The sequence below is a fragment of the Tachypleus tridentatus genome, chromosome 11, assembly GCF_004210375.1.
Source record: "Tachypleus tridentatus isolate NWPU-2018 chromosome 11, ASM421037v1, whole genome shotgun sequence".
Lineage (NCBI taxonomy): Eukaryota > Metazoa > Arthropoda > Merostomata > Xiphosura > Limulidae > Tachypleus > Tachypleus tridentatus.
In genome coordinates this window covers 41,338,921-41,363,968 of record NC_134835.1, presented here as the reverse complement: position 1 = coordinate 41,363,968, position 25,048 = coordinate 41,338,921, and the positions used below count along the sequence as shown (strand labels likewise).

General features: G+C 31.4%; 1 protein-coding gene across 1 annotated transcript in view; it reads left to right on the top strand.

Moving 5' to 3' along the window:
* Positions 1-24,057, top strand: part of PMP34 (Peroxisomal Membrane Protein 34) — a 42,263-nt gene extending 18,206 nt beyond the window's left edge. The window contains exons 7-10 of the mRNA XM_076466982.1: positions 10,439-10,587; positions 12,686-12,784; positions 16,079-16,137; positions 19,441-24,057. Coding sequence (XP_076323097.1) covers positions 10,439-10,587; positions 12,686-12,784; positions 16,079-16,137; positions 19,441-19,588 — 455 coding nt within the window. The 3' untranslated portion in view covers positions 19,589-24,057. The remainder of the gene's footprint in view (positions 1-10,438; positions 10,588-12,685; positions 12,785-16,078; positions 16,138-19,440) is intronic.
* Positions 24,058-25,048: the final 991 nt, after the last annotated feature.

The following is a 25,048-nucleotide window of genomic DNA, read 5'->3' as shown; positions in this document are numbered from 1 at the left end:
TTCTATAGCACAAATTTGCAAAGTTTACTCACAATGTCAACATAATTACTGGTTTACAAATTGGATATTGCCAAGGGCATTTAAGTGGAGTATAAAAAATTGAAGTGTGCGAGACCAGTACTTATATAGGCAAAGCTGATGTCAAAGAATAACTGTTGTCAGCAGAGGTAAGTGTTACTGGAAATACATTTTCAGTTTAGGAAAATGTTAAACAGCAAAAGCAGACAGAGTAACAGTAGGAGTTCAATTGGAAAACAAATACAGACCTTCAGCGATGATAACATTTTACAAGAGATTCTAGAGCTTGTCAATTTAATTGATTTAGTCTATAGGCAATGATTACATCAATTAGTGCATGATAAACTAATTGATTAATTAATTTATATCATAAAAAATAAACAACTAACTGAAATTAGTGTTTCAAATTACTGCTGTTTTCTTTAGTATTCCAAAATTCAATTAATTGAAAATGATGATTAAATCAATTGTTATTAAAATAATCAACCAATCAAAATTGGTTTCTGATTATCTATTGTTTATAAATATTCCAACTATTCAAGTTATTGAAGTATTTGCCATTACCGTGTAGAAATGAATATAAACAGGCAGACTTCCACATAGAAACATTAAATGTCATTGCATTTTATTGGGGTATTGAGTACCACAGAAGTTTTTTCAGATTTTCTGAAATTAACACAGCAGAGATCTACAGTAACCCATTTAAGGCATTAGCCAATAATTGATTATTTCAAAGTTAAACATTAACATGGTAATTTTTCAAGCTGTGTCTTTTCTGATGTTAACTGTGTGTCTTGACCTTAGAGATGTTTTATCAGTGTTAATATTGTGTAGAAAACCTGAAACTCTCATACACACGTGATAAAATTTTCAATATTTAAGTTGGAATTCTAATTAGAAGACTTTCATAGTTTCTGATGTTAACTGTGTGTCTTGACCTTAGAGATGTTTTATCAGTGTTAATATTGTGTAGAAAACCTGAAACTCTCATACACACGTGATAAAATTTTCAATATTTAAGTTGGAATTCTAATTAGAAGACTTTCATAGTTTCTGATGTTAACTGTGTGTCTTGACCTTAGAGATGTTTTATCAGTGTTAATATTGTGTAGAAAACCTGAAACTCTCATACACGAGATGTTTTATCAGTGTTAATATTGTGTAGAAAACCTGAAACTCTCATACACACGTGATAAAATTTTCAATATTTAAGTTGGAATTCTAATTAGAAGACTTTCATAGTTTCTGATGTTAACTGTGTGTCTTGACCTTAGAGATGTTTTATCAGTGTTAATATTGTGTAGAAAACCTGAAACTCTCATACACACGTGATAAAATTTTCAATATTTAAGTTGGAATTCTAATTAGAAGACTTTCATAGTTTCTGATGCATAAGTGAGAATTGTTGTGGTAAGACAGTATAAATATTGATTTATAAAAGCATCCTGTTTACCAGTGTCTTAATTTCCTTCTAAGTAATTATAAATATTTAATTTTAATTAAAATATTTGAAATGCTTGTTCTTAACTCTCTTCATTTCCATATGAATCACATTACTAGAAATATAGTTATAAGCTTTGAAGGTGCTGGATTGTAACCTGACTGAGTTAATCATTTACAGAAAATGTTATTCTAACTTCAACTTGTTTACTGATGAGGTCCAACCCCATCCCCTACATCTGTGCCTGTTTATACAACATTAAAATTGTATACAATATGTTGTGAATATATGGCCAGCATTGATTAATTCAAAATACTATATTATTATAGTGAATGTTTTTTGCTCCTGTAAAAAAAAAAAAAAATTGTATTAAACTGTCACAAAGTAACATTTAAAAAGTACACTGTTATCATACCATTGTAAAAATGAAAATTTAGTATGGAAAAATTAATGATGCTATTTGTTAACATTATAATACTGTATTACCTGATTACACTTTCTGCTTTTATTATTTCCCTAATTGCTCCCCTCAGTGTGGATTCCTGTATGTGGTGAAGGGATCTGCGAGGGAAGGTTATGTTCTTTCAGTTTACCTCCTCTGGGATCTAAACATCCACCCACGTATTTGCCATGTGTGGTGACCCATGAAGGGAGGAGAGGATCCTGTTGATTGAGGGGTCCAACCCTAATGAACTACTTTCATCTTGAATTCCTGTAGATGGGCAGCCTTGGGGTGGCCCCTTGGGTCAATTGGCTGGTCCACTTGGGCTAGGGTCAACCAAGTACCAGTGTTGGATGTTCTCAACCGGTGTTGTGGACATTGTATCTGATGCTGGTGTTTGGGTATAGTGTTCATGAAACCCTGGCATTGCTGCAGTGTCCTTGTCTGATATTGTAGTGCGTCCCCATATAGGGCTCTATGGTGGGTGAGGTCAGTGAGCATCGAAACATTCCTTTTTTTATTATGGATCCTCTAAACAAAAATTTAAATAAATTAGTGAAAAAAACAGTCCACAGGTAAATGACCACTTCTTGAAGATTCTGAGCAGCAATCTTCAACATCTGTACCATCTGTTGTACTTCATTTTCTTATATTGCATTCACTTTCAGACAAACCTTTTATCATCCTTTTCATTCAGAAGGATCTAGAGGGACTTGCTGGCTCTCCTTAGTCAGTAAAGAAACTTCGATCTGGTGACATACTGGTGGAAGCATCCACATTTCAACACAGTAAACTCCTCTTGCATTCAAAGGCAATTGGAGATGTACTGATTGAGGTTACACCTCATACTACTTTGAATTCATCATGAGGAGTTATTGTTGAGAGGGATTTGAAAAACATCCTTGAGTCAGAGATTCTTGCTGATTTCTCCACTCAAGGAGTTTCTGCAGTGAGGCGTATCTCCACTCGCAAAGTTGGAATTACAAAGCTGAGACTGGCCATGATTGATGCCACCCGACCTGTGTGCCCTGGTGGAAGCTGGATCATGTAAACTGGCCCTCTTTCGCTGCTCTTGCAAAACTTGATCCTGCCATCAATAGACAACTGTGTGGCAGCAGTAACTGACTGTATTATATAAGCAGCTGCTCAATGTATTCCTAAAATCACAACACGTTTCCCATGATATCCTCATCCATGTTGGAATTCTGCCTGTCACATGGCATGGATGGCTCAAAAATGTGCTTGTGATACTTTCTGTTGATATTCTACACTCTCAAATCACATTGTTTTCCAGCAGGCACATGCTCGATGGGTAAGACATCAAAGCCAGAAAGAATCTTGGAATAAGTTCACAGCCAGCACATCTTCTACCACCAGTTCCAAAGTTATATGGAACAAGATTCAAAAGGTCAATGGGCAATATAATTCTGTCCCCTTCTTGATCTTGCTCTTTGATGGGCAAGAAGTAGCTGGTACCTGGAGCATCACCGATACTCTAGGTGAAAGGTTTTGCCAGGTATCTAGCACTTCTGCTTCTTCCTCCACCTTCTTAGCCATCAAGTCTCAGGTAGAGTGATCACCTCTTTCCTTTATAGCTGATTGTTTCTATGACTATAATCATTCCTTTACAGTGGTGGAACTCAGACTGGCCCTTCATTGGTCTGGCAAGTACATCGGTCAGACCTGATGATGTACACTATGAAATTATGTGCCACCTATCTCCTGATTCTCTTGCTATTCTTCTGATTGTTTCTAACTAGATGTGGCAGGAGAATGTTTTTCCTGGTGCCAGGCTATTGTTCTACTTTTCTCTAAGCCTGGGAAGGATCCCAAGATTTCTTCAAAATACTATCCAGTTGCTTTGTGGAGCTGTCTCTGTAAGACCTTAGAGAGGATGGTTAATCCCCATTTTGTTTGGTTCTTTGAATCAAACAACTTCCTCTCGTCCACCCAGTGTGGGTTCTAAGAATATAACTTCACCTTGGTCCACCTGATTTGACTTGAAATATGAATCAGAGAAGCCTTTCTCAAATGACATCTTGTATCAATATTCTTTGACATTGAGAAGGCTTATGAAACAACATGTATATGTGGCATTTTGCGAGACCTCCATATATATGGGTTACATGACCATTTGCCCATTTTTATTCAAAATAATTTAACGGGCAGGAGATTCCAAGTTTGTGTGGGTTCGACACTTTCCCGTTCTTTTCTACACGAAATTGGGGTCCCTCAGGGCTGTGTTTTGAGTATCACACTTTTCAGTATAGAGATTAATGCCATCAATGAACAACTCCCTCTCACTGTTGCAAACGGACTCTATGTTGACGACTTTCACATTTCATGTCAGTCATCAAATATGAGATATATTGAATGGCAACTACAAACTGCCCTAGATCGTGTACTGAAGTGGACCACAGCAAGCGGCTTTAATTTCTTTCTCTCTGAAACCTTTTGCATACACTTTTGTTGCCAATGGGGTATTCACCCTGATCCTGCACTCCATATCTGTGAAGTTTCGCTGCCTGTGGTTCCTGAGACCAAGTTCTTGGGGCCTATATTTGACTGTAAGCTGACATTTATACCACACTTAAAGCAGCTACAGGTCAAATGCACAAGAGCACTGAACATCCTCCATGTTCTCTCTACCACCAGTTGAGGAGCGGATCAATGTTCTATGTTAAAGCTGTATCGTACTCTTATTTGATCGAAACTCGACTATGGATCACTGGTCTGTGGTTCTGTTAGATTCTCAGCCTTAAAGATGCTGGACCCCATTCATCATCAAGGTCTTTGACTCTGCACTCTGGCTTTCTGCACCCCTACCCCCCCAGTTCAGAGCTTATACGTAGAATCTCATGAATCTTCTCTGCACCTTTGCCGTTTGCAACTGTCTTTACTATATTCTTCAAAACTTCATTCCTTACCAAAGCATACCACTTTGGGATGTGTTTTCCTTCCTCGGTGGGCCATACTTTTTCAGAACAGACGATCTGCCATTGCTCCTTTTGGCTTACGCGTCCAGGCGCAATGGGATGAATTGGGTCTGTCCTTGGATAACGTTGCAGAATCCACTGGTCAGCCCATCCCACCATGGCTTATTACAGCCCCCAAATGTGACTTTTCTTTAAGTCATCTGAGAAAGGCAGATACTCCTGATTGGAAGTACCGTCTTTTATTTACTGAACATCTTTCGAACAATCTTTCCATTCAAATTTATACGGATGGTTTCAAATCAGGTGGCTCTGTGGGCTCTGCCATGGTTTGTTGTGGTTCGGTGGTTGTGCGCAGAATCTCCTCTACAGCTTCTGTGTTCACTGCTGTACTGTATGCCATTTCTCTTGCTCTTGATCATATTGAAGCTAAGCAGTACTCCAACTGTACTATTTATACTGACTTGCTTAGTTCTCTACTGGCCCTGGAATTGCTTCATGTTGGTTCACACCCTGTTCTCACTGATATTCAAAACCGACTAGCCCATTTCTCATTAATGTCTACTTCTATCTTGTTTTTCTGGATATCAGGCCATGTTGGTATTTGTGGGAACGTGCTTACAGACACGGCAGCTAAATCTATTTGCTCTGGCACTATCACCACTGTGCCTATTCCATACATGGACTATGGTCCTGTATTCAATGCTCAGCTCCATGCCAGCTGGCAATCAACTTGGAGTGAGCAACGTGACAACAAGTTTTTCCAAATAAAACCCTGTATTGGACTTTGGGCATCTAGATTTTGTAAGGTTTGTAAAGAGGAAGTTGTTCTAACTAGTTGGTCAGTGTTTTTAAATCATCATTTTCTTTTATCTGGAACTGATGCTCCAGTGTGTAGTTTGTGTAACACTCAGATCACTGTAAGCCACTTTTACTTTCTTGCCATCGTTACAACTCTCAATGACGGCACTATTTTAAACATGTTCTGTCTCAAGGTTTGTCCATAACATTAGACAGTGTTATTGGTGATGGTGACACTGTCCACCTTGATAAAGTTTTTAGTTTTTTAATGGCCATTAATCTTTTTAATGTTATTTAAGTGTTTTATATTTATTTATTACACCTTTTTAATTGTGGTTCCCTTTTAAGAGTCACAATCTCTCTAGTTTGATTTGAAATTGGAAAATGGTCGTAACATTAAAGAACTCAACACCAGGACTGGAAAGGCCAACTTCAGGTGACTAATGCTGCTGTTTGAACTATTCATTTGAACTACCCATTAGTCGTCCTGGTGTGTTATTATTAAAATTTTGCTGCATGTCTTTTAACACTTTCATTACTTTACTTTTTGATACTGGCCATAATGACACACAACCCGGAACCAGGACTGGAAAGGCCAACTTCAGGTGACTGACAGTGGTTCTTGTACATACCCGTTAGTCTTCCTGGCAGGTTATAATATTTACTATTATGTTACAGAAAGTCCTTTACAACTTCTATTACTGTAGTTTTTCTCTTAACATTGTAGACTATATGTCAACATTGGTTTTATGCTTTTTATGTTTTTCAATGCTGTTTTGTTTTACCTTCATTTCCTTTTATGAATTTTACTACATTTACTTTATTTTTACCTTTTTACTGGACGTTTGGTGCAGATAGCCTAGCTGCTTTGCGCCATAAAACACTAAATCAACCAACCAATCTTTTGGTAGATCTAAACCAACTTGAGGAGTCTAATCTGTTCCAATTTTCAGGAGACAAGTTAATAAATTCAAGGTGTTTTCTTTATAGCTGGAACTCTGATTTTTTTGTAGATGTTTTCTGTGGTGGTTCTTTACATTGTTAGCTTGTATTTTTTTCAGTTATTGCTTTGATATAGCAAGATGTAGTGGAGCACTTAATTTAAATAAATCTGGAAATGATTTTAGAAGATTTACAGTTCAGAAGAAACCTTAGATGTATCTTTACTTTATGTTTTGTTTAGAGATTTCTAAGGAAGTTTGCTTTTTAGCTCATTAATAGGTTGTAACTTTACTTTGTTTTATTTGGAGATTTGTAAGTTTGCTTCTTGGCTCATTGATAGAGGTTGTAAGTTTGTTTTGTTTAGAAATTTCTAAGTAAGTAAGTTTGCTTCTTGTCCTGTTAATAGATGTAGTAATTTTACTATTTGTTTGGAGATTTCTGAGTAAGTTTGCTTCTTGGCCCCTGGATAACATAGGTATTTATGCAGGGAAGCACATTATTCTAGGATGCTTATGTAAATAAGACACAACAATGAAATATTTTAATACATACTACATGTTTTGATAGAGCATTGGTTTGTCTCTGGTATGATACATATTTATAACCACAATATAACAACAGGACATTTCAGTCAAATATTAAAATATTTCATTATGCTTACAAATCATTGTAATTATAATTTTCATTACACAAATAAGTTACCCTGAAGTCTGAAACAGAAATTTTAACCACTTCATAAAAATTTTCAGTCAAATGAGGTGTTAATTAGATATTTCAAGCTGATATTTAGAACTGATATTTTTCCCCCTTTTTAACAATTAGTGTAATTCATTAAGTTCATATTCATTTCTACACAGCTGCTAAGTTGGTGTTTCTTGTCTATAAACAAAACAACACCCTTGTTATTTTATTTTAAAATTCATCCACCCATTGGAAAGAATAATTTTATTTGTTCTAAGAACCTGTCACTCAATGAGAATTTATTATGTATTTCTGGATTTTTAAGTTTCACCTGTAGTTTTTGTTGAGGCCTTGGCTAAAACCTTACTATGATTCTACATCAATTGGTATAGAGTAAGAGTTAGCCTGTCGTGTAATAGTAGAGCAAATGTATTGGTTTAATTTTTTTTTCCACAGTTTGTATGAATATTCATTTCAGTACTTTTTGTTTGTAAATTGTGAAAATGTTTGTGTAGATTATGTTTGAATGGTACAATATTTTCTTCAATAAGAAAACATCAGATAGCTTGAGATACAATAAGTTTATGTAGTTTAAAACAGGTTGAATGGGAAGTAACAATGTACAATGTTTGGAAAAGATGTTGTCGTAGTCAAGTACAAGTAGTTTACCTAGACGCGGGAATATATGTAACACACACACACAAAATATTAAACAAAAGTCACATGAGTGGAGATAGCATAAGAGTTAAGTTGATGTTTGGTCCTTTGTTTAATATAGTGTTTTTACTTTTTAATACATACAGCAGTTTTATTGAGTTTCAATATTTGTAAAATGAGTTGTTTTTAATCATCAAATCAGACAGGTTTAGTTAGATTTACTGTTATGATGACTCAAATCTACAATGAATATTGTTGCTCTGTTAATCCCCATTACCAGTATATATACATAAATAAATTGGCTGATTTCTTAATTATTTACAATTCCAACTGTAGTACGTTGTAAATAAAACTATTACTCTTTTCAGTAATAGTAAAACTTTTTCATTATTTAATTATCATTTTATTTTGGTTTACAGAAGATCAGTGCAGGATTCTGCATATTTTAAAAACAAACATAATGTGACCATTTGGTGTTATTTATTTGACATTAGCTATTTTTACAGAGCAGAAAATCTCCAATTATTTTTTAGAAAATAATTATGGTAAAATAAGTATTTATATAAACAAGAAGTAATTGGTAACTTAAGAAAAAACTATTGCTATGTTAGGTAATGCAATTATGAAAGTAGCACACATGCTTCTTTTTGCTTGCTTTTATGAGTGTGTGCAGGCACTAATCAGTTAGTTGAATCGTATTCAACTGATGAACCCATCATTTAGTAAATATCACTCATTGCCTAGGTCTATAAAAAATGGGTGTACTATCAATACAATTTTTTAGTAACATCATTATTGATGAATTGAATGTATCCCTTGGATAAAGGCATTAGACAAATGAAGTAATATGAATAAAGACGGTTGTAAACAATCAAGAAAACAAAATTAGGGTAACAGTAACAATTTAGTTGGAAAATTAATATAGACATTCAATTTTAACAAAATTTTATTGTTTTAATTTTGGTTTTAGTTGTTTTATAAGTAGGACTTCTTTGATTTTGTTTGTTTATATTTGTTTCTCAACTTAGTATCTGCATGTTTTCTGTGGTTATGCTGTGTTTGATTTGCAGTGTCCAAAAATGTGTGAAGGTGTTTTATGTTCTTTGAATCTAGTTTCCATTTTTCTGCTTGTTCCTCCAATATGGAAGTTGTAGCAGTTGCTGCATGGTATATTATAAATTATGTTGGTGTGTGTTTGTCAGTGTAGTTTTTACATAGTATGGACTTTAGTTTTGTGTCTGGTTTTTGGTTCTAGCCAACATTTTTGTGACAGAGATTGAATCTCAAGCTATCTATTCAGCCTTACACCCACCACTGTACTGGTGCAGATATGTTGATGATACCATTGCTGTATTCATATCTGCAGAATATACACTTAGTTTTTTCAATCACATTAACTTGATGCACCCCAACATTAATTTCACCTGTGAACAGGAAAATACAAAATAGTGTTTCTTAACCTCAAAATCATTAGAACTGATACACAGTTCAAAACAGAAATCCAAAGAAAAATCACCCATACTGGATTATACATTCCCTGGGATTCAGCACATGAAACAAAACAGAAACTCAACATATTAAGAAACCAAATAAGCACAGCCACAAAACTGTACTCACCCAATAAACTTAATGATTAAATCAACAAATTTAAACAATTCATCAACATCAACAAATTTCCTTAAAAAACCATGGAAGAAATTATACACACACACACACACACACACACACACACACACACACACACACACACACACAGACTAACAACAATAAACCCCAAGATACAACAAACTACAAAACCTTATACTGCTGCATATCATATGTTCCTGACGTCAGAGAAAAATAACCAATATTTGGAAAAATCTTACAACAAAACACACCATTCCAGTAAACACCAAATTTATTCAAAAAACAGGTACAAAACTAAAGTCCATACTATGTAAAAACTACACTGACACATACAACACCAACATAATTTATAACATACAATGCAACAACTGCCACAATTTCTATATTGGAGAAAGAAGCAGAAAAATGGAAACTAGATTCAAAGAACACAAAACACCTTCACACATTTTTGGACACTGCAAATCAAACACAGCATAACCATAGAAAACATGCAGATACTAAGTTGAGAAACAAATATAAACAAACAAAATCAAAGAAATCCTACTTATAAAACAACTAAAACCAAAATTAAACCAATATAGAAAGGAGGACACCATTATACCTATACTAATTAATAACTTAACATCCAACTGCAATGCCCCCTACAATCCAGTTTTGAGATACATATCTTCAGTTTTGTGGCTTATGAACAACCCTCTGAACATTCAAATAAAACTTTTAAAACCACAGAAATCTGATCACCTTAAAACTTTCAAGTTATTGTGGTAAAATAGATCCTTTAACCATAATTATTATTTTTTGTTTTATGTGTATGTTGTGTAATGGTGTGAATACTATTTTGTTTTTGCTTTATTTATTGCTTTTCTAAAAGTAAAAACTGGTTGAATGTATTTCCAGATGGCCTGGTAAAGATTTGCAAGGAAGAAGGACTTGGAGAACTTTGGAGTGGAACATTGCCTTCTCTTATGTTGATCATTAACCCAGCAATTCAATTTATGGTATATGAAGGATTAAAACGTGAAGTTTTACATTCACAAAATAATAAGGTAAGATTAAGGTTACAATGCAATTTATGTGCAAGATTAAAATTATGAAATTTAAGATCAGTAAACACCAATGGGAAATAGAGATTACAGTGTAGCTTACCATAAAAAAATAAGTTGAGATTGAGGTTAAAATGTGGTTTACATTGTACAAGCTGATGTATCTGTTTTTTTGTCCATGCTATGAATGTAAACGACTGTTTGGGTGGATGCTGTGATAAATAACATATTATTATAGATTATTGTTACTTCACCAAAAGTTTTGTATACATTTTAAGAACTTATGTTTATACTTAAAACAAGGTATACACTGTGTAATGGTCTGGATGACTTTGTAGGAAGAGATGAGGCCTAAGTAGTGGCAGTAGATGTTCTTTCTGTTACCTGCTTTTAGAGTAGATACTTCAGCTGAGTTGTATATTATTGCAATAGCAGCAGCCAATATTTTTCATTTTGTTCTGCAACAGAGAGTGTTCTCTCACCTCCACATCATATACTTTGTTATAGAAAATTTAATAAGTTTTTTTCTTTTGGTGTGAGGACTGTGTGTGTAATTAACATTAACTTGCTTCAAAGATAACTGCCCAGTAACAAGAGTAATAGTGTGGAGGGGGGTTGTGAACTCCTTCAACATGCACCTTGTTCCAAACTATCATCCCAAAAGTTTCGTTGAGATTGATACAGCCACTTTGAAATAGTTAGATAATGGCCAAACAGACAGACACAGATTGTTATGCTTTATATATATATAAAAATTAAATATTTTAAAAATGATATTAAGATTATAATCAAATTAATAAATAGCTTGCTCATTTGCAGAACATTGAATATTCTCTTTGGTTATATGTATCATACAAATAACACTTGCTAAAAATAACCATTAAGGTCTAGTTTCGACTGAATGGTACAAAGCATGTTGGTGTAACTGAATTTTTGAAATAGTTTAATAAATATGGTTATGTGCCAAATAAAACCTAAACATTAATCACTGTTAGTTTGGAAGATAACTTTATAAGCTACTTAATTGCTGTTAATGAATCATTAAATTTCGCATTGTCTCAACCTGTTTCTGATCTTAAATGTTACATGTACCATGAGTATACTGTATACTAAATTAATTTAGCAATAATTAAAATATATTTGTTTTCTGAGGAATACAGTTATTGTGGATTTATATGTTACTAAGAAAAAAATTAATTTTATATGCTAAACACACACACAAATCAATATATTCATAAAAGTTATTAAAATATTCTCTGAACATTTTGTGTGTATGTGTATTTAGCACATTTGATTGAGAACATAACTTAATATAAAATTTGTAGTTTTTATGTATGCAAAATAAATAAATCAGTAAATATGTGTGGTAAGTAATGTTAAATTATTGTTTGATAATGATGCAAATTTAATTTATAATGGTGTCAGGAGAATGTATTAAATGTAGTTATTTTAATGACATTTGACACTAAAAATATTTTATAAGACTGAATTATTAGTTTTTTAAAAATATTTGCAAAGTATGTTATAGAAATGGCAGTGAAAGTCTATATAAAAGTAAGGTTAAAATTTATCCATTAATATCAATAACTTTAGCCTCTTTATTTTTTGCATGGTTCACAAGATGACCAGTTTGCTGTCTTATTTTTTCTCTAGTGTATTAAGAATAGGGCCTAGTATTGTTCGGTGGTTATGATGATCAACTTGTAATCTGAGAGTCATGAGGTTGAATCACCATTGTTGAATTTGCTTGTCCTATGTGCTTTCCAACTGGGCTAGCCACCAAGTTGTAAATTTTTACATATTATTGGCTGTCTCCAAACTGTTGAGATTAAGGTCATAAAGGAAACAAAGTATTTTGTAATTAAAAATAAGTTTCATAACTATCCATTACATTAAAGTGTTAAAAGAATAGTATTAACTATATTTTGATATCTTAAATTATTTTTCCTGCAGTCAAATTAAAACTTGTATATCCCTGATAAAAGTACCACAAAGAATTGATTGTTATTACATTAGATATATTGGATGTGTGCTTATGGTCTATTTCAGTGCATTAGACCTATTTGAGGTAAAACTAATTCTCTCATACTTCTTGTTCCAGAATCTAAGTAGCATCACCATTTTCTTGATTGGTGCCATAGCCAAGAGCATCTCCACTATCTTAACTTATCCTCTTCAAGTAGTTCAGTCAAAACTAAGGGTAAGCTGTGTTGAAATTGGAAGTTCTCTCTTTTTAACAAATGAATTTTAAGATTCTTAGAGACTTGTATCAGTGCCAAATTTAAGTGGCTTCGTTCATTATTCAATTTGTCCAATGATCCTTTATCCTTATGAATAGTGTTAGTGTTGAGCAATAATTCTTATTAAATTTTCAAATGTATTATTTAAAACAAATTCAGTCACAAATATAAGTCAGAATATTAAATAGGAAAGGTTGTCACTGATAAAAGGAAAAATTGTTTATATAATAAAAGAGTAAAATAAATTTGTTTAACAGTAATTAAACTGTGTTAATTTAAGAAATGATATAATCAAAGTATATCATAAAAAAACATTTTCTCACACAACTTTGTGTAGCATAACACATTAATATATCATTAGTGAGACATTAATTCCTAGTGTTTCTCCATTCAGTGTAACTGTTTAAAATTAACATAACTATTTTATTCTATTACATGTTTATGTTTAGAAAAAATAAAGTATAAGCTTATAAATGTTACTCAGGCATTTTTACAGTTTTTCTCTTCTGCAATTAAGAAAAAAACTGTATTTTATGAATGTGTTGACTGCAAGTGTATTACTAGTAATAATACATTTGGCATTATTTCTTGTGTCAAAGGATCACTGGTGAAACATTTGGCATGAATACAAATGTGCAATTACTTCACTAAAACTGATTTAATATTAATGTGAGATGTATGTAAAAAGCAATTAAACAAAACATTTTATTCCATAGAAACTGAATACAAAATAATGGCAAAAAGGTGAAAGGTAAACTAAAGTTTCAATTTCATGAATAACCTTTGGTTTAACTTGACCTTTGGTTTTGAGCTACATCATTGTCTGAAAATGAGAAAGTTTCAGCAAAATGTGGAAATGGTTTCTGGACATCACTTTTGAATAAAACTGAGTGCTTAGAATCAGGTGCTTAGTCCAGTAATCATTTATTTTCAGATACCATACTAATCCCATGAACAAAGTTAATCCAAGAAACTTTTCATTTCTTGCTTGTCTGTATCTTTCCATGCCTATAGCTTACTACTTTTGTTTGTGACTAGACACTAGAACTTGATAAGCATTACAGTTAGTTTCTTCAACAATAATATTAACTGTATTATCAGTCAAAACGAGATTGATATGAGCATGGGTTTTAGCCTGTTTGTCAAACCAGCACATTATAGGTGAAGAACTTGTAAAAGTTTTCAGTAAACTACCATTGGATAGTAGTAGATGCTGTTGCTAGAACTGTACATGAAGATGGAATATTATTTTAGTTGCTGCTGATGGTATTTTGGATTCACCTGGACTGTCATTGCTGTCAATTTCTTCATTACTTTTAGGAAAATAAAATATATCGACATCACTGTCATCCAGGCCCAGCACAGCCAGGTGGTTAAGGCACTAGACTCAAAATACGAGGGTCGCGGGTTCGCATCCCCGTCATGCTAAACATGCTCGCCCTTTCAGCAGGGAGGGGGGCATTATAATGTGATGGTCAATCCCACTATTTGTTGGTAAAAGAGTAGCCCAAGAGTTGGAGGTGTTTGGTGATGACTAGCTGCCTTCCCTCCAGTCTTACACTGCTAAATAATGGATGGCTAGGGCAGATAGCCCTCATGTTGCTTTATGCGAAAATCAAAACAAACCAAACCACCGTCATCCATGTCTGTTAAATTTATTTCTGTGAATGGAAAACTGAAATTAAATACATATGATTATTATAGTGTCTGTAAAGTCCAGACAATTAAACAGTTTGTGCAAGTGACGTGTTGAATATAATTTGACCAAGCACTGTCAAAGGTACTTATGTACTTATATAGGTACATGTACTTAGCTGTGTATGTAAGCACAGGAATATGTGTAGCAGAACTATTTACAGTTAGTAACCTTGCTTGGGCAACTTGGATTCATTGCATGTTATTGGTTTGTGTTCACCTGTGATACATTGTGTAAATTACAAGATAACAGTACACCTCTGAATCAATGGTGAACACATTATTTATATAGTTCCAAAGACTTGCTATACCTGATAAGAATAAAAGTTAAGAAAAAATATTTTAAGTGCCCTTGAATTAAAGTAGTATGGTTTCTGTAAACTGTATTAGAAAAGTTAGAAATTTGCCTCTAATGATCAATGAGTTATTTCTGTATTATAAATTTGGGAAAAGTTAAAGTAAATATAATAGTAAGTATCACATCCAGTGTACTAGATCTGTTTGAATAATCTCCTACTATATGTTTTAAAGTTCCTTTTGTTGCTATCAGAACTAATGGCTGAAACATCTGACTGTGAAAAGAGAGTGATGTTTCCCCTTTTATCATTTAACATGAAATTGAATTTTAGAATAGAGAAAATATAAACAGAAACAACAGTAGATTAAGGAGAAAAATATAAGATATTTCAGTACGCATCCACAAAATGTGGTAAAGATAAGGATGTTGTGAGTTAGAACACCCAAATCTGTCCCTTCTCTGTTTGTAAGTACATGAGGCCAGCAAATTTGAGGTTAAACTGGATAGGTGGTGTAGTCCCAATGCAGGTTGGGTCTCACTTCTGTTGTACATCAATAAATTGGGGCACACTACATAGTGGCTCACTGTTTGATTTGTGCCTCAGTGTTGGATATTTGCTTTGTGGCTGCATTTTTATTTTTTCATTTATTTATTTAACTATATTTTTCTTTTCTCTACAAAATTAAATTTAGTTATATTTTACATAAGGTTTGGATATGCTGTGTAAAATTCATGCTATCTTTCCTTTGTTGTAACATTTGAAAATGTTATTGTATCTTACTTAAATAATTATATATTCTACAAATTTATGTAGAACATTTGTTTTGAATTATTTATTTAGACAATAGAAGAAATTGGATAGATGTTATTATTTAACTTAGTAGTTTTTGAGTCTGGTATGAATTGGTTGTTAGTACATTGGACTTGCAATATGATGGTTATAAGTTCAAATCCCACCATTATACAGCTTTTTTCAGCTGTGGGTGTATTATAATATGACAGTTAATCCCACTGTTCATTGATAAGAATATCCCAAAAGTTTGGCTGTAGTTGTTGATTAAATGCTTTCCCTCTATTCTATCACTTTCAAATTTAGGGATAACTAACATACATAGCCATTGAGTAGCTTTGCACAAAATTCAACAAACAGACAACTAATGATTTTTGAGTTTCAAAGTTGCCTATATTTTAGAAACATTTTGTGTAACTTTCTTAAGAATGTTATTTTCCTTGTATTTAAAAATATTTCCTTTCTTTTCAGTATGGTTCAAGTGCTATGAGACAGCAGAGTTTTCTTCAACTGCTTATCAGTATTGTCAGGTTTGTAAAAATGTTATTCTGCTTTAATACATGTGTTTATAAGGGAAGAATTTTGTTAGAATACTGAAAATGATGGGTGAAAGAAAGTTTAATACAGTCAGACTGTATTGATGTGATGTTGGTTTTCAAAATTGATTTTTTTTTTGTGAGGAATGTTTGTTCCTTGAATATTATTGTCATGTTTTCATTGGTCATCAAGTATATAAAATAATATTTCAGATTTCTTGGAAAACTGTGTCATTACCTAGTATGTCAAAAGTAGACCCTATGTTCACATTAATTGATTTAAATCTAAGATGTATTTCACTGTGTTAAAGAATGAATATGCTGTTAGAAGAAACAACTGTAGTTTGTTCATTATAGTAATTTCCTGTACTCTTCAAAGTGTGTTCAATATAAACAAAATGATTTATGTTGACCTTTATGTAAATAATGATGGGATTGATGCTGAGAGGATAATCAGTTTGTTTATGGTGAGGAATGAAAATACACATATTGAGGGATCATATTAATTTTATTCAAGAGAATATCATTTGATTTCAGATAAATTGTGTTTTTATGACATTCTCCCTACTATTTTTGAATAAACAAGATTGATAATTGAATTAAATGAAAATGGAAGACTTTTTTATGAATAGGTTAACCCTTTCATGATGGGTCACAGGTCAAAAGCCATGCCATCACGTTTGTTGACTTGCATTCAAAATTTTTTTAACTACTATTTTATAAATTTGCGTCAATACATTTGGAATCAAACTGCAGATTATAATTGAAAATTTATGATATGCGAGTTAAATTTTTAATTTGAAAGTAATTAATAAAAGAAACCATCTAAATATAAATTTTAGTGTGTCACATGGTATGTTTAATGCAGCAGGTTAAAATTAGATGTTTGTGATGTCAAAATACTAAGTTTTATAGTTTCATAGAAATTAGGAACCAATATGAACAAGCCACAATTCTGCTGATATGTGGATTATGTACTGAATCAAACACAGTGGCCTTGCTCACCTCTTTCCATTTTTAGAAATGGTCTCTTATATAATCTTACTGAAATATATAACGTGAATAACCATTTGTCAGCTCAGAATGTCCACTAGTAGTTTTCTCAGCCATTTTAATCTGTGAAAAGTCTACTTTATTCTTTCGATCCAAACTTTCAAGGAAATAGGTTGTGTCTTTATTCTGCTCAAAGTTTTACACATATTTAGACCTAAGTACAGCTTAGTTACTAAGCTTAAAAATTAGTGGCATTCTATGATATCAGTATAGTTATTTATGATTTTTTGATTTGATATTCTCCAAGTACAAAATTTTAAAAAGCTTAGCAACTGAGCTCAAAGGTCATAGCTAGAAAAAATAGTTGCTTACTTTACTTGTTTATTTATTGTTCTATATTTTAAGTAAAATAATTTTCATAACTTGTTTCTAAATGGTAACAATTTATATGCACTTATAATGCATAATAATTTAGATGTTAGTGTATAATACAAAATGCTAGTTTGCTAAAACAGTCAAGACCAGGTCAGTTTTATATTATTGGATACAGTAACATGAATGCAGATGTCAGTGCAAGTTATGTAATGTTAGGTAGGCACAACTACAAAGTCAGTAAGATACAAATAACAGAAGTATATAAATATATAACATTTTATATATAAGACTTAAGCAACTTATACTAAATATTTATATTTTTGTGTTATAATATGTATTCATTCTAACATGGGGGGAAAAAATATTTATTCCTAATATTTTTATGATGGTTATGAAGTCGGTCAGTTGACAGACCCAACGTTGTCTATAGAAAATAACATAAAATATAATCTTACTGAAAACAAACTTTGTATTTAGGATGTTTTAGAGATTACAAAAATAACATTTGAGATTTCTGGGATGAAAAATAATTTATAATTGTAACATGAAGTCACCTTGCACTCAGACAAGTAACCAAATAGATTCTAGATTATCACAAACAAATATTTAGCAAAAGTATGCCAAATTTTGTAAAGATAAACATGCTGTATCAGTCATGGAATTATAATGTGATGGCCATTCTCACTATTTGTTGGTAAAAGAGTAGCCTAAGAGTTGGCAGTGAGTGGTGATGGCTAGCTGCTTTCCCTCTAGTCTTACACAGCTAAATTAGAGATGACTAGTGCAGATAGCCCTTGAGTAGCTTTGCACGAAATAAAAAATATGCATATGTGTATATGAAAAAGGGTAAATAAATGAAGTTGCCAAGTTAGGCATATTAACTCAAAATGATAGACTTTTTGTAATTTATCTGTCTCTAAGTGTATGTACACTTTGGTAATGATTATACTGCATTGAATCCAGAAGACAGCTTTATACAGTTACTAAAACTTTAAAACAGATAAACCTGAACAAGGTTGAAAATGAATCTCTTGAGAGTATGTTATGGTATACACTTCTGTTAATTAGCCTCTGTTATGTTCAGATCAAGAATAAATTTAATTTTCTGCAGTAGTTTAATTTAATACATTTGTCTGATCAGCAGTATTAATTAATCTATTATAACCAAAGAAGACAATATTCATTTTTTGTCTGAATTCAGTGTCTGTTGTCATTTATACTTAAAACATTCATAATGATCTTTTGTTACAACACCTTTAGTGAAAAGTCAGATATATTGTTTTTTTTTAAATAGTATATGTTCTGTTAATAATATTTTATTTGAAGTAAATTCATTGCTCCTTTGTTATGGTATCTGGTTTATTTAATATGCAGATTTGTCATTTTTAGAATAGTAAACAGTTTAAAATGCCAGATTTTATGAGAGAAATATAAAATAGTTAACTTTGTTACTGTTGTTTATATCAGAAATATTATGAAGAAGACACTGTTGTATTTTTTGTTGAGTTGTATTTTGAGTGATAAAAATGTTGCTTGTTATGATTTTCTTCATTGTTTTCAAGCATATTTTATTGAATGTGTGTAGTATTTGAATTGTTCTACACTCACAATAGGTAAGTTATATTCATTTAAGTACTTGAAGATATAACTCAATATTATGTGTGAAGAAACTTACTTAATGCTATCTTGAAATATATATTCAATTATAAACTTAATTTTAACATTAAGAAATTGTAATTTCAATTGATTAATGTATATCTATTGTAACACAGCTAACACTTCAGGCTTAGCTTTTATATGCAGTAATGGATAAAAAATATAAACAAAGTAAGATGGCAAGATTGAGCAGTTTGTTTTGTTTTCACGTGTAGGTACAAGCTAACTTTTATGAGATGCATATTGGTAACATTTTATCCTTTCTGGTTTTAGGTCAAAAGGAGCAAGGGGACTGTATAAAGGATTGGAAGCCAAGTTGTTTCAGACTGTTCTTACTGCTGCACTGATGTTTGTATGTTATGAAAAAATTGCAGCTTTTGTATTTTATCTCTTGAAAGGACCTGTTAAAAATCACCAGTAAAATAAAGCCAGTCATAATAGCTGTACTGTTACAGTTAGTCTTAGCTTGGAGTTTATTCTTGGTACATGCATCTTTCTGTATGAGATAACACTGAATATCAGTTTTGTAAAATGATACCATAAATCATGATATGGGAGGTTTTCAGTCTTCTACAATGTCTGGTTTATTTATTTTTAAATATTTTTACTATGGTGTACACTTGTATTTTGTGGGAATATAGTGTATATTATGGAATATTTCTGTTTAAAAAAAAAAAAAACTTAGAATTTTTATGGGTTGACGTCTGTCTCAGTTCACCTCCATGTAACTGTAGCAGAAGTTATTCCATCTTAGACTGTATCAGGGATTAATTAGAACACCTATCAAAATTGTTTTTAAAAGGCAACAATATTTACATACCTGAATTAGGTGCATAGATACAAAAAAGTTATAAGTACTGTTACTTGCAATAAAACAATTGCATAATCAATACTTGTGAGAAATTTAGTCTTGACAATTATACGTAGTAATTTGTCTCAATTCTCTAATGTGGTTTATGTACAGTACAATATTTCACAGTTGATTTTAAACTATAGAGACTAAATACTATATAATTACAAATTTGTTTTTTATCTCTTTCATGTAGTACTTAGAGTTTGTACCTTGTTGTGCACAATATTATACTAATTACCTTGTGGCATTTTTGCCAACTTCAAGAGCTTATGGTAGAGAATTTATGTGCATTACATCAGGTTAACTTAGAGCTATCTATCCATTTGCACTGCTACAGAAATTTGCTTATGAAATTCCACTTTTCTCATGTTCAAGATAGTTTTCATTCATCATTGATAACTCCTCAGTCACTGAATTATGTTTTCCTTTTTTTCATTCCAATAAGTTCTGTATCTACAAAACAAACTACTTCTCTATGCCATCTTTTTTTCTCATTGACCCCTCTCTCCTTTTCCTGAAGCTGGTTTTCATCCTTGCCATCAACTTCTACTGGTACATCCAGTTCATCTTCATAGTTTCATGGCCAAAAGTGTAATCCCATTTTTGTTATTGTTTCTGTCTCTCTGTTTTAGAATAGTGCATACACAAAAGATAACTAAGTTCTGGTTCAGTCATAATTGCACAATAGTCACCCATTGTAGACAAATAACTAGTGACTTACTATGGACCTTGGTATATGCTTTTCCTTGTTTAAATCCAGTTGTTATATTTTATTGAACATTGAATTACAACTTATTAAAAGTTCTCCAGGGATGTGGAAATAGAAATTGAACTGTGCTTTACATTTGACCTCCAGCAGAAATTAAAATTAATAAACTGATAATTGATTGTTAAGAAAATCCCATTTGAGTGATTATTAAAACTTGCTGTGATTTTCTGGATTTTGTGAGATGATAAACTTTATTTATTTGTATTTTGTGCATAATTAGTAGAGTATATGATTTTAATTTTGTTTTGTCAAATGTTTGTTCTAGCTTTTGTACAATAAGGCTACTCTAAATGAGTAAGGCAATTTCAGAGAATGTTATTTTAGTGATATAATTACAAACAACTGTCAGCATGTGTATTGTAATAAAACAGATGTTAAAACCAAGACAGTTTTGTAAGGTAAGCTACAGTTATTGTTTTATGTAAAGATGATTTGCAAAAGTGAATGAATTATAATTCATATACTTCCCTAATGTAATTTTTTTACAATTAACATATTAGGTTTACTCATAGTTCACAGTATGTTTACTGTCTGTGTGACAAGTACTTGTAGAAGCATATTCAGAGGTTAAAATTGGTGAAAGTATGAGTGTTAGAGATGCCAACAGTTGCAAAGGGCCTTTGTGCAGCCTATGATTGGTTTTTGATACTAATGATTGTTTGAGATTAGATTATTTCACTGCTGATGCCTGTCTACCTTTAGTACATCCAAAACAATTTGGAATTGATGCTTCATAAAATGCTTTATTATTTTCTCTTTTCTCTATTGTGGTTAGTTGTCTGTAAATTAGCAAACAGACTTTGATATTTTGTTCCTGCTACAGTATTCTAAGTTTTTTCATCTTGTTGGTGAGCTCTTCAGTACATAGTAAATTTATTGACCCTAAACTATGTGTAAAATATATTGTTTTTAATTAAATGTTCTTCTAATAGTTTAAAAATAATTTATAAAATTAATTATTACCATGGCAAACATGATTTTGTTAACAAATAAAGAAGTTGTACATTGTGATATCAGTGATACTTGTAGCATTGAAAAATGTAAATGTTTTTGAAATAGTTATTTAGCAGTATGTTATTAATTCTATAATTATAGTTCACATGGACTAACAAGTTTATTTCTTCAGACGAATTTGAAAAGTTCTTTGGTGTACCTTGAAAGTTAGCAGATTTGTCCTTATTTGTCAATAAATTCATTTGGTAATTTTTTCATGAAAAATATACATATATATTAGTCTTATTACCAAAAATATTTCTACTGATGAATTATATTCTGCTTAGCTATTTTATTTTTTATATAAGTAAACTTTGGTGTTTAGTTTTTTTGAGAAATTGGCATAATTGTTTATTTTTCTAAACCCTTTGTTAAATTAAAAATGTAGTTATTGATGGTGGTTAGGTATATAATACAACTACTTAAAGCCATAGTTCTTGAGATTCGTGGACTAAGTAATTACCACTCATACCAGTTTGAAGGTTTTTGAATTAAACAGACAACAGTTGTAGAGTTTTGCTTATTTGTGAAGTGTCATTTAAAAATTAAAATGACATTAGAATAGTATGAATAAACTTTTAACACTATATTTTCTTAAGCTACCAGTATTTATGGATAAACATGAGTACTCTATACAGTAACTAACCTGTCTGTTGTGGCTGGAAACCTGTATGTAATTCTTTGTTAAAGCTTGAACTATGACAGAGTGTGAGATTTATGTATTTATATGTCTAGTGTCCTACACACACGTGTTGAATGTCTAGTGTACATCCAATTTCCAGTTTTCAAAATTTTTTAACATTGTTGAATTTTTGTTTACTTTGTCCTACTTATACAAAGTTTCAAAATATTTCATTAACCAAGTAGATAAGAATCATTTAAGGTAGAAATAGGTCACCGTGTTTATTGCGTTAGTTAAGTAATATATCAAGTACAAATTCTGTAGGCTAATGTAGAAGCATGTTTCAGGTTGTTGATAGAATGTTTTAAAAGGGTTTATCTCAATGAGTGAAGAAACAAAATAGAAACAGAAGAATATTGAAGCTTTTTATGATTTTATTCATTTTATTGAAATTATTCATTTTATTGTTCAATAAATAATTGAAAACACTTCTATTAATAATAGTGATTAATGTAAGCAGTATTTAAAAAAATAACAAGGTCAGTGCAAGTAAAACTACTTAGGTTGTAATAATACTCAGTATTATTACCTGTAGATGACCGAAGAAAGTCCCAAACATTCTTCTGTACTTTATTTTAATAAAAATTTTAATATCCATATCAGCCATCTTGATATACATTAATACTCAGTAGGATATAGTGGTTAGAAGGTTTTTATGTTACTTTTTTGTAGTGTTTTCAAAATTGACTTACTTCATATGATAAAAATTTTTTTCTTATAAAGTGTATTGTCTTTTGGTTATTTAATGAATCGTTTAAAAAATCAAAATTAACTTTGATCACACAGGTGAAGATGGAACTTGGAAATAACTAAATGTAATTGTACATAAAATAGAGAGATTTAAATTGACTAATTCTTAAATAACATCAAGCCTAACCTATTCTTTTTAGAATTTTAAATAAAGTTCTTTGATACCTATCACAAATAGATGGTGTTTTGGTTTGAAAACTTACTCCAGATATTTAGTGAATCTATGATCTTGATTAGATTAGACCAGTTGCCGTTTGTTGATTTTATTCTTGTTTTTAATAGACATGTTTCAGCACTAGATGCATCGGTTCTAATTTTTTTTACTTTTTACATAAACTTTGTTTATGTATGAATATTTTATTATAAATAACATTCCTTGTATTGATTCTGTTGTTATGAACATGTAATGATTAATTTTTTGTAGTTTGCTTCTAGTATCAGTAAAATATAAGTACATTTTACTTGTTCAGAAAGTTATCAGGATATTTAAAATGCCTTGTTTAACTACAAATTGTGACACAAATACTGAATGATTTATGTCTATATACAGATATGTAGTGGTAGAAAAACCAGTCACAAATGAGTGTGAATTTGAGGTTCAGTTGTACAACTAATAAGGCAGAAGTTGTGCTTACAGAAATTTTCCTCCAGTATTTCCTGTTTGTGGGAGTGTTTTGTTTTTTTTCATTCTTGCACCTTTTAACTAGTAAATGTGTGTTACTCTCACATGCAAGTGCAATGAATTGTTTCTTTATGTTACAGTACTTCATAAAATATTCTCCTAAATGATGTAAAATGCTCTTATAAATGTATCAGTATTTAATAAAGGCATTATGAAGAAAATTTTCCAAAGTTTTTTATTTTAAAATTATATTTGCATGAGAAATGTAAATTGACTGCTTATTCAAGGAATGAAACAATATTACTATAGTTGACAGTTATTTCATTTACTTGAAAGATCTTGATACCTTGATTTTAAGTTTTTAAATGTCTCTCCAGAAAATGCAAAGGCAAAATAATGAGAAAAAATGTTTTTAAAAAGAATATCTTATGGAACTTCTATTCATCAACATGAAATTAAATAATATAAACAGTATAGCAAATTGTAATATGTCATTATTTAACATTAGGTGTACAAAGGAACATTGTTTTACACAGCATTTTAAATAATGTTAAGTATTTCATACTAAGCTTGTTTGTGGCATACAAATATCACGTCTCACACTATGTATTTCTAAGCAGTTTCCCAGTTGCACCCTAGGTATTACTATTTGTAGGAGAATACACACATGAAAACCCTGGACTGTTTCCTGAGAAATTTTTATTGTGTACCACACTATCTTGTGTATGTGGGACAACAAAATTCTTTTGAAATTGCAAAAATAAAAAATAAAATTTTTTTTTTCTTAAGTTGCCTTCAGAAAAGTCAGAGAATAATTTTATTTTGGAAAAGAAAGGTTTCAAATATTAAGGGAATGATGTTGGCTACTTATTCACATCCCATTTTCTTACAAGATATCTACTTTCACTTTTAAAATGTTAATTTAATTGTGATACTGATTTATGACTAAATATGAATGGGGAGGGCATCCACAGCAAAATGTCACCTTTTTTTTTTTTTTTTCCTAATTATAAAACCCAGTTTATTAAACAAAATGAGTATTTCACAACACAAAAATGGATTTAAACAGATATGGTATCACAGAGGCTAGTACTTGTTGGACCATTAATTTAGCAGTAAATATCTAGAGAGAAGAGACCTCTTACATGTGGGTATAGTCAGTTATATTGTCCCAAAAAAAGAAACTAGTCATTGGGACTTGCAGTTTGAGAG